The 14642-nt window shown below is 42.9% G+C and overlaps 2 protein-coding genes across 5 annotated transcripts; both read right to left on the bottom strand.

The window, feature by feature from the left end:
- Positions 1-557: 557 nt before the first annotated feature.
- LOC120797241 (zinc finger protein 883-like) lies at positions 558-5251 on the bottom strand. Of its 3 annotated transcripts, none has more exons than XM_040140734.1 (6): positions 4907-5251; positions 4087-4195; positions 3083-3198; positions 2485-2729; positions 2249-2367; positions 558-2073 (listed from the first exon to the last, which is right to left on the bottom strand). In XM_040140734.1, the coding sequence occupies exons 1-6, from the start codon at positions 5139-5141 to the stop codon at positions 720-722; spliced, it is 2178 nt and encodes a 725-aa protein (XP_039996668.1). In that variant the 5' UTR covers positions 5142-5251; the 3' UTR covers positions 558-719. The 3 variants fall into 3 exon arrangements, with proteins under 3 accessions (XP_039996668.1, XP_039996667.1, XP_039996669.1); XM_040140733.1 differs by having other exon boundaries at positions 3083-3213; XM_040140735.1 differs by lacking the exon at positions 4907-5251 and having other exon boundaries at positions 3083-3227; positions 4087-4187.
- Positions 5252-5802: 551 nt separating this feature from the next.
- On the bottom strand, positions 5803-14031 carry LOC120797239 (zinc finger protein basonuclin-2-like). Of its 2 annotated transcripts, none has more exons than XM_040140731.1 (7): positions 13918-14031; positions 13607-13709; positions 11807-11976; positions 11664-11729; positions 10680-11087; positions 9127-9721; positions 5803-7712 (listed from the first exon to the last, which is right to left on the bottom strand). In XM_040140731.1, the coding sequence occupies exons 1-7, from the start codon at positions 13942-13944 to the stop codon at positions 6865-6867; spliced, it is 2217 nt and encodes a 738-aa protein (XP_039996665.1). In that variant the 5' UTR covers positions 13945-14031; the 3' UTR covers positions 5803-6864. The 2 variants fall into 2 exon arrangements, with proteins under 2 accessions (XP_039996665.1, XP_039996664.1); XM_040140730.1 differs by having other exon boundaries at positions 11664-11750.
- Positions 14032-14642: the final 611 nt, after the last annotated feature.

The raw sequence follows: 14642 nt of genomic DNA on the forward strand, positions 1-14642 counted from the left end.
ATTGTATGTGAAGCAGCAGATGGGAGCACAGGGAGTAATAAATGTAAATTCCCAAATTAACACAGGGACCCCTGTTCACCTTACGTGCCATCTGTAAATACATAAATGTACCCAGAACACAGTACAATCAGAATGCGATTGGATTGCTCGAGATTAGATCTGAGCCAGGAGTGAAAAACGTCTGCGCTGTTCGGACGCCAAGTTTTTTGAAACTCCAAAAGGTTGAAAAGTTTCCCTATCCCACCTCTTCCTGATATCTCAAGCTGCTAACGAGCGGTTCCTCTGCAAAGGAAAAATACGTAGATCCAAAACAACTGCGTCACTTCCAAAGACTCGAGGGACTGCTATGACCAACGAGCTACCAACTGAGCTAGTACTAGTACTAGTGCTAAAAAGCTTCTCCCCATGTGCTCGTTTATAACTGTGCTGTACGCAGAGTTTAGGGATTTTGAACAGTAACATTAATTTTATCATGATAAATAGCTACAACTATTTACTGTAACTTCTCCAAACACACAAAATAGGAGAGCCTCTCATCTGACAAAGATGGTGTCCAAGATTTTATTATAGCCAAGCGTTGAACTTACAAGACTGTTTTCATTGCACAGGCGCCTTTATAAAACTTGAAAAACATCCATTTAAACAGAGGTAAACATAAATATTCACACCCTCCAAGTTCTGTCCAAAGCGAAAGTTAAAAATATGATCGAGTGTCGGTGCTACGTTGCACTTTCTGCCACCAGGTGGCTCTTCATGTGTGTTTTCAGACAGTGGCTCTGAGTAAATGCTTTGTCACAGAGTGTACACTTGTATGGTCTCTCCCCGTTGTGGGTCCTCATATGAACAGTCAAGTAAGTTTTGCGAGCGCACGCTTTCCCACAAATCCCGCAGACAAACGGTTTGACGCCTGAATGGACTGTCACATGGTTGTCCAGATTAATCTTGCGTTTAAAGGACCAACCACAGTCCGGGCAGCGGTACGGTGTCTCTCCGGTGTGGACCCGCATGTGAATGGTCAAGGGTCCCTTGGTGGTGAATCCCTTGCCGCATTCGCCACAGTGGTATGGCTTCTCGTGGGTGTGCGTCCTCATGTGAATCTGCAGCTGCTTGCTCGTCAGAAACATTTTGCAGCAGACGTCGCAGAGGTACGATCTCTCTCTGTCCGTGTGAATCTTCTCGTGTTGTCTCAGCGTCCCGGGAAGTTTGAAACTCCTCCCACAGATCTGACAGCTGTGAGGTCTTTCTCCAGAGTGGGTCATCTTGTGGCGGGTTAGGGATCTGTAGTCGCTGAGGGATTTACCGCACACGCCGCAGAGGTGCGTCTTCTTGTTGGTGTGAGTTCTGCGGTGAGCTTTTAACTGCTCCTTCAGTTCAAACACTTTGTGGCAAGTGTAGCATTTGTGAAGCGTACACGCCTCGTGGATTTTCTGATGGTTTTCCAGGGACACCTTTAACGCAAATGCGGCATGGCAAACATTGCATTTGTACGGTCTCTCCCCTGAGTGGGCAGCCACATGCTCATTGAGGCTGAGCATACTGAGGAAAGACTCTCCGCAAATGTGACAGTCATTAGTTTTGTGGTGACTTTGTAGATGATGCTTCAACGCTTCCACGGACTCTGGATGCTCACCACACACTCCACAAAGACTTTCTGGATCATCCACGTGACTCCAGGCATGTTTCACGAAGGTGACTTCTGATTTGTGTAGAGCTCTGCAGACTTTGCAAGAGAGAGCAGCATCACCGTTTTCAGTCTTTGCCTCAGGGGCCTTGACACCAGAACGTCTGGTTTTTTGTTTCTTTGTCGTCTTTGACTGCAGTTCAGAGTGACTTTCCCCCTTGTCTGGTCTCCAATTGTCATCGCTGTCATTCGTTTCTTCCCTTTCTTCTCCCTTTTGGCCATCGTCACTAGCGTCCCCTTTAGTCTCGCTTGCAGAGCGGGCCACAGAGTCCTCAGCTGGTTGTGTTATCCGGCAATCTTCTTCAGCCTCCTCTGTTTCCACGTCCTGCTGTTGTGATGTCGAGCGGCTGGACAGAACGTCCACTCTGCGGCCTTGCACCTCCTGAACAGAGCTGCGGTGTGAAACCAGTGAAAGAATTAAGGGGGGTTCTCAAGTGATGTGTTTAAAGTCTGTCTCATGTTGCTGTAGGTAATACTATATTATATGGCCAAAAGTATGTGGACGCCCTTTATAACGTGCACAAAACTGAAATTTTTCAGTGCTTGGTGACACTCTTTTCGAATTACCTTGTTTGTGGCCCGGTTTCATCACATGTCAACATGGCTGCAGTGGATGAGGACTCTTCAGTGCTGATGTCTTTTGTCCGTAGAGGATGAATCTCTTCCTCGCTGGCCCGAGGTTCCTTCTGTTGTCCGGAAAAATGAAGAAGTCTGATTCCACCTTGCATCTATAACTTGAATTATAATGTGCCTGCTTTCAAAAAGGCTTGTGGCCAAAATAACTACAGAATAAGACAAACTACCTTCAGTCTGATAAAGAGAGTTGAGGTCCCCCAGCCTGTGCAGCTGATGTTTTTGTGGATCTCCTCCGGTGTCACTGTCTTCAGTTTCAGACGCTGTAATCTCCGTCTCCTGTTGGACGTTAGGATGTCAAAAGTTTTGTTGTCTCCAGCAAGCTGGGGGAAGTTGGATCTTAGCAGGTCCAAGAAGTCTGCCTCCTGCAGACCTCGAGGACACTTCAGCTTCAGCATCGGACATTTTTTAAGAACTGACGAGGGAGAGACAAGCACAATAAAGTGAAAACGCTTTTACCAGTGTCAACTTGAATATGAAAACTGAATTTAAAAATTTAAATTTGTATCATACATCATGCATACACAGGCGGGCACTGAAATTTCAACTTGATAATGTGACGACGTTTTAATAATGTCATCGGCTCGTAATTCCCTGCAGGTGGACTGAAGGCTTGACAGGTGTTACAACCGAAAAAGCATCACTAATACATTTTATTTTAACGGGGATGAACTATGCTGAAATTACCAGCGATATCTAGTGATTCAATTTTGTTGTCACAGATATTTTTGGATTTTTTTCCTCTTTTAATTTGCTTCTTAAAATTACCATTTTTTGAAAGCACTTCGGTCTGTGGGTCCATCAGGATGCGGATCCTGAGGTCCACGTGGTTCTGAGTTTCCCAGATCTGAGGTCTCCCGGGCTTCCTCTGCCTAAACTGACCTCTGGAGGAAAGAGACCTGAAAAATGAAGACTGGCAGCAGGTTAATTACAGAAGTCCGCAGCCGCCAATGCTGTAAAAGAAATGCACTTATTCAATTACACCGAGGTTTCATTTTTCATTTGTTTGTAAAATGGTGTATCACAAAATGAAAAGGAAAATATTGACATTCGTGTTTGAAAACCGATTTCTATCAACATCAAAATGATAGAACTGCATTATGTCTAAAACTGGCATAATGATGATGAAACCGAATACGAAAATGGCTTTTTATTCAAAATGTGCAACCTGCAGTTTAACAGGACTTCTGCATTTTAACCACGTCCCAGTTTTAGTTTGTTTCTGATGAACATTGTCATTGCACAATTAGCTAAAATCAGGACATGATTCAAAAGAAAGTGAAAGGTCCGTTGCGCATTTAATGACATTAGCATTGTGGAAGTGCTACGCTGAGGAGTATACTGAAAGTTTTCAGCTATCATTTTAGCAGTTATGATGCCCTTCTAAATGCGACAATTTGAAACTTTGTCATACGTCAGCACAGCACAAAAGTGGAAACTGAGATTTCTGTTGTAATATTAGCAGCCGTAATGTGGACTCAATGCACCAGTTGTGACTGGAGGGACGTGAATGTTTTTGGTTTCGAGTCAGTCGGCTTCATACAGTAAAAAACGTGTCAGATAATATTTGGTCTAAACATGAATTTGAGTCAGTGTTGATTCTTTTTCAACACAGAATATTAGAAAGAATTACACCAGAAATAATCCAGTTTTAAAGGAGTAAATTAAAGGAGATGGTGGATTCATTTTTCATAGACACAGCCATATATATTCTGTCTCACTCTCACGTAGACAAAAATAATAACGATAACAAAAGTTCTTTATGTAGGAACCTTGATTGAGTTCGACTCTTCACATCTTCCAGGTTCCCGGGGGACTCGCCGTCCTCATCTTCACCCTCCTCTTCCTCAACATGGCCGAGGCTCCTGCTGCGCTTTACACCTGCACAAAAGACAGAGATCAATTTCCATTTCTCACTGCTGAAAGTTTGGGTGAGTGGAAATTTTAGCAGAAGCGATATTGTTAACTCTGGCTCATTGGAACCAACTCCTTGCAATAGAGGAATATGGTGAGTCTGTCCAACATGTTCTGCCTTAGCTTGACTGGTCGTAAAATCCTGAATTGGAAGCATATTTGCAAAACTCCGTCACCAAAATCTGGTATTCAAATTTCCGACACCTAAAGCTAAATTCTGTATGTGGGGAAGACATGAATCGACACCTTTATCTAAAGCACTGGTGTCTAACCGTAAATTCGGCATGTAAGTTATCCACAAAGCAGCAAGACACATGGGGAAATAACCATAAATCTGCGGACTTCGGCGATCAGAAGAGCCGCCGCAGCTCTGCGCAGCAGAGAGGACGCTGCACCCGAAAAGAGAGGAATATAAAGATGATTTCAAATTAAAAAGATAAATTACGAACTCGTTTGTAGATTACAGCAAGGCCGAATTAAAAAGCAGGCCGCCTTGCTCAATTAACCGATTTAGGTTTTGTAATTTGATGTATTCTAATTGGTTGATAGTCAAGTACATGTTAAATAACAGGATATTTAAATGCAGTTCGACATCCCCTATCTCTAAAAACCGAGACTTTGGGGTTCATGGACTTAAATCTGGATTTATATTTTTACGCGAAAATATGAATGACCCACCGGCTTTGTTGAGTGTGACCTGCGGCTGCAGGAGAACCTCCAGCTGTCTCCTCTGCCGGTCGATCTCCTGCCTGAAGCCCGAAGCCTCCTCCTCGTACCCGGCTACGATTCTGTCCACGACCGCTAAGATTTCCTGCGAGGCGGCGGCGAGTCTCTCGGTGACAAATCCCCTCAGAATCTCAGCTTTAGACATTTCACTCCGACTCGCAGCTGCGTCCGCTGCGTTTCTCCTCATCAACGTAACCACAGTTTAAATATTTAACGGAAAGTGTTAATCGCTCCTTTTCTTGTTTACCAGCTTCACACTTTTCCGGTTTGGGTACGTGCATAAATGTCATCCGAGTAGAAACTAAGACATTCGCCAAGCGTTCCTTTTCCTTCATTCATCAATTAAAATAAATAAATAGATAAATACAAAATTACATGAAAATAAAACTAATGAATTTTCAAAACACGTCTTTTCTTCTTTACATTCATATACAAATGATTAAATGAGAATTTTCCACAAGCAACATTTCCTCTCAAAAAAGGGAAAACTAAGGATTTGAAGAATAAAATGAATGAATGGAAGTTAAACTGAAAACTTTTATATTTTGAGTTTTTTTTTTTAATCCACTCTAAAAAAAAATTGATCAGAAATCAGCCTTTTAAAAAAAAATGTTATTTTTGTGTAATTGTTCAAAAAGTTTTTCTCGGGTCATTAAAACTCCTAAATTCATAGAAACAACACAATGTGCCCTTAATGAGGATGGAAAAAGTATTCATATAAAGCATTTTAACATTGTGGTATTGATATTTTAAAAGTAACAATATCACGTTGTTAAAATACCTACATTTAAAATGCCCCTTAAGTAAAAGTACGGAACTACTATCAGTAGTTTCAGTTTTTATTACAGTCATTATTGCAATAACAGACAATAAACACAGGGGGAAACGCCTGCACAGAGCATCATGCTGTTAAATACACATTTAACGTGGCATAGAAAAAGCAATGGTTTCTCAGAAAGGTCATGTTGTTACCTAAATCAGAAAGGTTTACCCTCTCTATAGTGGCCATTTAGGCCAAAGCTTGTCGAGCTGTGCCTGGAGGAAGGGGAGGTGATCTTGTCTAAAATTAGATTTGAATTGCATCACTGTGACTGGTATGTTTAGCGGCCAGTAACTCAGTATGTTTCAAGTTTTTGTACGGTGAAATCTCCACAATGAGGTCAAAAAATGACATTGGCTTTGTCCGCATTTGCTTTTGTTTGCAATCAGCCTCCTGAGCTCCTGCTATGAGAAAGTTTGTTTCAGTTGATTCCATGACAGAGATTGAAACAGGGTCTATTCCCACCCTATGTCCTAGGACCCTATTGCTGCCTAGGAGTTCCCAACAAGCTCCCATTACACTTCTGTGTCTACCAGGTTCGTGCACAGATTTCCCAACCTCTGAATCCTCAAGAAGTTCAAGAGCAACCCATTAGTTGTCCCTCTGAACTACCAGGAGAAACTGTAGCAGTCAGCAGGGGCTTATCTCCACATCTGACAGGCCTCTAACCACGTAAGTGCTGGGTTATGCCTGAAAACAATTAGTTTGTAGAACATATTGTTTGACAGCTTTGGAAGACAAAGTGTTTATAGTTGTTCCAAACAGCCACACTCGAAGGTGGGCTGAAAAACCAGCCATCATTGAGAAGGGTGTGAGGCAATAGCTGTTGGAGCATGGGGTGAACAGCACACATTTTCAGACAGTATTTCCTGGTAGACGGTCATAGTGTTGAACTCCACCGTTCACATGAGAAGTGACAGAAATAGTTGTGTAAGAGCTGAAAAAAGAGAGCTAAAGAGAGAAGTTCAATCCCTGGCTCCTTTCCTGTGTGGGGTGGGTTTGAGTGTTGGATCATGGGTTTCAGAAAGTTACGGAAATGGTCGGACAATTTTTAACAATTTGCTGCTGAGCAACAAAACACTGCAGACCTTCAACACTCCTCCTCTTCCCTGTGTCTCCTCCCCTCCAGCTTCTTTCTTTCTATTTTCACCGGCATGCTCGACTTTCTGGGCTTCTTTTTCGGCATGGGGTCACCTGACTCCCTTTGCCGCTGCTGATTGGTTAGCTCTCCTCGTTTACCTTTGGTGCAACCATATTGACTGTTGCAGCTTGCCACGGCGACGGGTGCGTGGTGAGGGAGGGGAGCAGTTGCAGCGTGGTTGGTGTCGAGTTCGGTTTGCTCTGCCACGGGAGTGAACAAGGGGACGAGGGATGGAGGTGAGCCCACGGAGGAAGCACTGTGAGCTGGTAGGAGGGGAGGAGGAGGATTAGGTGGCACCTGGGGGTGCAGGTCGGATCTATAGGGGGAGTCACTCCTGGTGAAGCTGTGGTTGGTGTCCAGAGGTAGAGGGTGAGGAGAAGGAGGAGGGGAGTCAGCCTGAGGGGGTGTGTTGTGCTCACTGCCATGGTGGGGGTTTGTATGACAGTTCAAACCATCTCTAAGGGTGTGTACGCGCTCTAGTGTGTGTGCATCATCATCCTGTTGCCAAAGTTGGTTGCCGATGTCTTTTTCGCTGCTCATACGTGTGTTGTGTACGTTTTTGTGAGCCTGTTTAGCCTTGTGTATCTGTGTTTCAGAGTGGATGCTTGTGTGTGGGTCAGAGTGTGTGTTTCTGTGGGTATATGCGTCTCTGCTGGCGCCGGTGTGTAGCCGTGGGTTTGGGTTGGCGCTGTGACGGTTTCGGCTTCGCAGTGAGCTGAAGACCATGGTGCAGCCTGCCACCGTGCAGCGATGTTTGATTTTCAGGTGGACAGCGTTGTAGTGGATCTTCAGCGTTCCTGCACAAGCAGAAGGGAAATGGGGCTCTTGTCAAGTTGGTGCCAAATGACCCAACATCACACATCTGCTATTTCTGGGCTGGAAACTACCTGGATGAGTTAATCTAACCACCTAATTCATGACACTGACAGATGAGATTCCCCTCTCACAAACCCGTCACGGCACTACTGTGGTCCCATTTTTTTTGTGTAAAATATGTTCTTTTTGTTTACAACCTGTGTCAGCATGTACTCATTTAGAGAAACTAGGACAACACATCAGTGGGGAAATGTGGTGGAAATGGGGTAGAAAGTCTCAAAATTAACCCATCCAAGACACAAGATTGACATATTTTTGTCAAACCCAGTTTTTTTCTTTTTAAAGGTTGAGAGATAAAGTATTAATTTGTTTTTTGCCATACACTACAACACATACATACAAAATAACTGGAAGATTTATACATCACTTCTAAATATAGATTCAAATTTGTGTGACAAAGACAACATTTATACACAAAAGTAGGGGATCTTGAATTGAACCCTGAGGAACCCCAAGACATAAGATTAGTGGAATATGTACTAGATATGTTGAAAAGTGACAGGACCTCAACAACTCTGCCATCCTGGATTAACAAAATGTAGTGTTGCTAGGCTGTTGTATTGGGAGGAATTACACTGTCCAGGTGTACCTAAAAAAACACTGTTAGTTAAGTAAGGATAAAATAAGGGATTTCAAATTGACTACCGTGCAACTCCAAGACACCCCAAGACCAGTGGAGGACCTCATATTGAACCTTTTAGAACCTAAGGAGACAAGATCAATAGAGGACATCTAATTCAACTCCGTGGAACCTAAAGGCACAAGATCATTATCAGGCCCGGAATTGAACCATGTGGGTTTTCAAGAAAAGATATCAGCAGAGGATCTCAAATCAACCCCTACAGAGCCCCATTACACAGGATTGGTAGAAGACTTTGACCTGAACTCAGGGAAAGTCCAAGCCACAGGATTGGAGGAAGACCTCCAACTGAACCCTGTGGAACCCCAAGACACCAGATGAGCAGATGACCTTAAATTGAACCCTGCAGAGCCCAATGATCCAAAATCAGTAGCTGACCTGGAAATCGAACCCTGTGGGATTTCAAGACACAAGATCAGTAGAGAATCACATATTGAACCCTGTGGAATCCCTGGACAAAATATCAGTAGAGGATTTTAAACTGAACCCTCTGTAACCCCCCAGACAAAAGATTAGTAGAGGACATCGAACTAAACCCTGTGGACTCCAAGACACAAAGTTAGTTGAAGACTATGAACTGAACCCTGGGAAAGCCCAAGCCACAAGAGTAGCAGAGGACCTTGAATTAAACCCTAGGGAACCCCAAAGAGAAAATATCAGTAGGGGATCTCTACTTGAACCCATCACATTCCTACCTTTGTCATAGAAGCTTTTCCCACAAACGCCACAGCAGACTCTCCCTTTCCGGCATCCTGCAGGAGAAGGTAGGGAGCACGGGGAAGATGGGAGAGGATGGAGGGAGGAAGATGAGGATGGAATAGGATGGAGGGAGGAAGAAAAGGCGGAGGCAGGAAGAGGGCAGAGAAAGGAGGAAGAGAAGGATGGGAGAGGATGAAAAGAGGAGGGAGAGGAGCCTTGCATGTTCTGGTAAATCTTTGGAGGAGAGGAGGAAGAGGAGGAAATCGATGGATGGAGTGAGGAAGACATAGGGATAAATGAAGAGTTTAAGATGGGAGAGAGTGAAGAGGTGTTCTCTTGTTTGGCCATGCCCCTGTGAAGCTCAAGGTCTTGGTGGCTGTGCATGTGAGGGTTTGGATGCCATAATGACTGGGCCGGGTGCGGCTTGTCGGGGTCCACTTTGATTTTTAAAGCCGGTTCACCTTTGGATTGCAGCAAACTTGGATGGTTCACTTGTAATCGTCTTCCTCTGTCCTGCCTGTGTCTTTCGGCCAGTTTGGTCCCACTGGGCTTCTGTAGGCACTGTGTTAGCTTTGTGGGAGAAACAAGATCCTGATAAAAGAAAAATAAGGAGGAGGTGGTCAAAGTGAGTGGAGAAAACAAACTGATCTGTATCAAAAACCTAAAGAACCCTTCAATATACTGGGCAAAAGTTTTAGACACTTCTGATTTTTTGATTCTTTTCCATCATCAGCCCCATCAGGCAGGCATCTGATCAGCCCCAGATTCACTCTGCAGCAGGACAACGAGCCCAAACATGCAGCCAGAGTCATAAAGAACTATCTTCAGAGACAAGAAGACCAAGGAGTCCTGAAACAGATGGTCTGGACCCCACAGAGCCCTGATCTTGACTCACTCTTGATCACTCTGCAGCAGGACAACGAGCCCAAACATGCAGCCAGAGTCATAAAGAACTATCTTCAGAGACAAGAAGACCAAGGAGTCCTGAAACAGATGGTCTGGACCCCACAGAGCCCTGATCTTGACTCACTCTTGATCACTCTGCAGCAGGACAACGAGCCCAAACATGCAGCCAGAGTCATAAAGAACTATCTTCAGAGACAAGAAGACCAAGGAGTCCTGAAACAGATGGTCTGGACCCAACAGAGCCCTGATCTTGACATCATTGAGTCAGTCTGGGATTACATGAAGAGACAGAAGACACTGAGACAGACTAAATCCACAGAAGAACTGTGGTGAGTGGAACTGGTGCTGTTTTAAAGGCAAACTGTGGTCAAACCAAATCTTGATTTGATTTAGTTTTTTTTTCTGTTTAATGAACTCTGTATGAGGTTAATTGATAAATAAAAACTATTTGTGGCATTGCTTTTGAAAGCATCCACGCTTTTCTTTTGCTGCCTAAAACTTTTGCACAGTGCTGTAGGTGGCAGGATGTTGTATATTCAGTGTAGGAGTTATTTGGAATTTTTCTAGCTGTGGAACAAGGAAGCCTTCTGCTGAAAAACAGTGGTGCAGTCAGACTGCTTGGAAGAAATTTTAATTTAATTACCTTAGTGGGAGGAACCAAACACTGAAAGCCGGAGCTTGGAAATTGGAAAGGCAGAAGCAAAGATAGTCCACCCGGAAAGTTTTCAAAATGGTGGATAGCGTCATTGCACTCAGAAAAACTGCTTTTCTCAAAATGGCAGACGCCAGCCGCCATGCATGAATCTCCTCTTGAGTTCCTGACCGGTGTTCCTCCATTACGTTCGATGAATGTGCTGATGTTTGACTGGCAGCTCTTCGGGGCGGGCTTTAGCTCTGGATCAGAGAGGCGATTGACAGCTCCCGGGCACTGAACCGTCATCAACTCAACGATGGGGCGGGTTTCGCCAAAACGAAGGAATTGTTTGAGGATGAGCAGCTCTTCTTCAGGAGTCACCATCATCCAGGAGTCCAACACCTTCCCAATGGGATACTGGAGAGAAGGGAAAACATTAACCCCAATGAAAACATTGGAAAAAGTCAGTCTGTCAATGGCAAAACTATTCAGAAATCCCGTTTGCCTTCTTGCTCAGTTTGAAATGCAGAGCTGCTTGGATTAGAGTCTTATGAGTCGACCAAAACTTGTTTGCGTGGCAGTAGTACTCCTTTTAACCCCGTAGGCCAACCATAAATCCAGGTGCTTTGAAGTCGGATGATCCAGCATCTGGTTTATCACTTGCAACAACAAATGATACAGGCTATTGGAGAAACAGGGATCCAAACCATTAGCCTTTTACCCAATTTTAGTTCTCACGCCTCAAGCTGAAGCTGTTCTTTTGTCTTAAACCATCAATACAAGAACTATCATATACAGTATATACTGATGCTTACTGGTGTGGAATTACAGCAGAATGTCTCAATGCAGTTGAAGGCCAACATCCAATATATCAGATTCAGTTGTTAATCCTACAACCCAGTATCTATGAAGCGTATTTATAACATCAGACATAGCTTTGTATATAACATATATAACGTAACATTGTAAAGTAGTGACTGTGCAAGTGTTTACCTGCAGCATGTACCCTCTGACATAATCTCCCAAACTCCAGCCCAGTGTGTGCAGTATGTTGCTGACCTGAAAAAGACAAAAAGTAATCTGTTACACAATAAATGTAGTGCTCCACTACAGTCCTACCAGTTGACTGGGTTTACCTGCTCTGGGGTCAGGATGCTGTAGAGACGGTCCATCAGTATCTTCAGCCGAACAGGAACGGCTTGAGCTCCGTACAGGACCAGGGAGCTCAGGTCGAACACCACGCCAGGAAGGGCCACCTCAACTGTGCCGAAGCTGGAGGAAGGCTGGCTCCGGAGCTTCTCCAAGGCTGGAGAGAAAAAGGACAACAATGAATTACACTGTCGTTATAGGGCCAAGAATGTGGTTTCCAAACTAGATATTTTTTTTAAAATGAAATGGATTACCACCTCACTGAATACTTTGAAAGTAAAACGAGAAACACAGGGAACAGTTTGAACAGCTGCAGTTTTCTAAAAAAGCGCGCAGTAGATGAAAATGCAGTAACACTTCATGTCATGGGGCAGATATTTCCCAGCTAATTTTTCTCAAAGTCTATTAAAAAGGTAGCTAGTATTTAGCTGTTACTTGGGCAGTTCGGCACTAATTATGAGGGCGATGGAGAAAGTGTTATTTGCTACAGTTATTAAGTCCCCACTTGTTATATCTATATTTTTTAAACTAAGAAAATATTTAGTAGGTAAGTATAAAATAGTTCATAAGCAGATGTCGATATCCATCAGAGTTTCCTAGAAAGCCTCATATACATTACTCCAATAAGACAAAGTGCTAAACATAAACAGAACATGTCTCTGTAAAATGTCTTATCACTAGAGTAGTGATAACAAAATACAATAAAAATAAAATAAAAAACATACAAAATGAAAAATATGTATTTACAGTTCAACATGAAAGTTAACGGATGTGTATCAAAAACAGAGGAGATGACCCAGTTCACTGGTCACAAGATGGATGTGCAAGGCTCAAAAAGTCTTGACACACCTGTTTGTCAGACCAACAGATGTGCGTTTACCATCCATGAAACACGCCACCTACCTAGACAGGTGTGTGTGTGTGCGTGCAGATGCTGTCTCCAGATGCTCTCGGCGATGCAATGACAGCGACACCTGACTTCATGTCACCGCAGCGACTGCACACATCTGCACTGTGTTTGTGTGTGTGTCAGTAGGTGGGTAAAGTCCAACGCTGTGTCATTGTCAAACTGCTGAATTTCTTTACGACACGAACCTTCAAAGTCAACAGAACAGGCGGGTTTTTTTTTTCTCTCCTTCTGAAAACATGCCAAGAAGTTTAGTTTTTATGGATCAGAACCGAGAGAGCAGCTCCGATCAGGTCTATAGCTGCCACCGATGAAACCAGGCTCATGCTAGTGGGAATTTGGGAGGTTCAATGGCATGACAAGGGATATGATATTACAGAGGCTGGGTTCAGACTGATTCCGTAATGTTTTTAATGCCAAATATTTTCTAAACCGACTTTCAGCCAAGAAGCGAAAGGGTTTCAGTATCGTCCATGGCAGTTACACGCCTGGTAGTGTGCACCAGGCTTTGAGGCAGCAAACTAGACCATGATGTAGACCATAAAAATACAGTCGAACCGTTAAACTACTTAAACCACAATTGGCTGGTCAAAAATGTTCTTTTGCTGGGGTGTTTCTAAAATGGTGGTTACAGCCCTGATTCCAGTCCGAGCCTGGCGGTCCCCCTAATCTCGCCCTGTCAACAAAGCAGACAAAGGACCGCTACGGACCGTACCAGCTTGAATCTTGCCTGTCCTTCCGACAGATACTGTTATTTATGCCACTTTGGCAACAAAAATCTCGTGGGGACAGGAAACGCAGTCCTTCAAAGTTTGACCGGGTTCAGAACCATCGGGTTCATGAGTAATAACACCATTGTATGTGTTTGTTTGTGCCTTACCGTGCACCACCCAGCCATGTCCACAACGATCACATGACCTGAGTTTGGCACTTCCAGGTTTGAAGCAAACACAGCGGCAGCCGGACTCTGTACACCTGATAGCCTGGTGAGCGGGACAGCACATGAATATTCCTTAGACATTGCCGTCAAACGGCCTCGCGAAAACCTTCATCGCATAAAAGGGGACATTTCCTGTCATGGTTTGTTTTTTGTACATTTTTTATTCTTCGTATTATTCGTGAAAAGATGTTTCAACATGATTTTTTAAATTTTGTGCCATTTCTAAAAACACAAACACACAAAGTCTTTACCTCCTCAGCGTCTGGAGTCATCCTCATGTCTCAGTCCTGCAATCAAAATAGAAACATCAGCTCAGACACCTGATTGGTCGAATGAAACTGAACCTCTGATGGGATAGTTGGACAGTTCAGCCAATTACATTCGATTTAAATGACTCTTTGTGATAAAACGTGGCTCACATATGAACAAAAGACAAAGCCAATCGTTCACTAATAATGTAATAGGCTATTATTGGAAATAAATTGATTTTTTTGGATAAAAAAATATTGATTACTGATTTGTCATGAAATCATTCACTAAGAACTTAAGACTCAAACATTAGTTACTTCAAAGTATGAGCTGCATAGTTCCTTTTTTTTTCATTAGTTTTAACTGTCAGCTGTTTGTTCATACGTAAAATTATGACTATTATTATTATTATTATTCCTACTACCAAGTTCTACTTGTGATTTATTATTGTTTTACAGGAAGTTCATTTAGAATTATAAACTCACCTTCTCTTTCTCATCCTTTATTCTTTTGAATATTTTAACAGAATTATATTATTATTATTTAAGTAGATTTCAAATTGTTATACTCCATACTTTTATTTACTAGTACATTTTAATATTCTTTTATTTCTTTTATTTTATATTCATATATGAATATATCTTATATTCTTATATTTTTGTGTATATTCATAAATGTCTTATTTTTCTATATATTATGTATAATACATTAGTATTCTCATACTAAC

The sequence above is a fragment of the Xiphias gladius genome, chromosome 12 (genome assembly GCF_016859285.1).
Source record: "Xiphias gladius isolate SHS-SW01 ecotype Sanya breed wild chromosome 12, ASM1685928v1, whole genome shotgun sequence".
Taxonomy (NCBI): Eukaryota; Metazoa; Chordata; class Actinopteri; order Istiophoriformes; family Xiphiidae; genus Xiphias; species Xiphias gladius.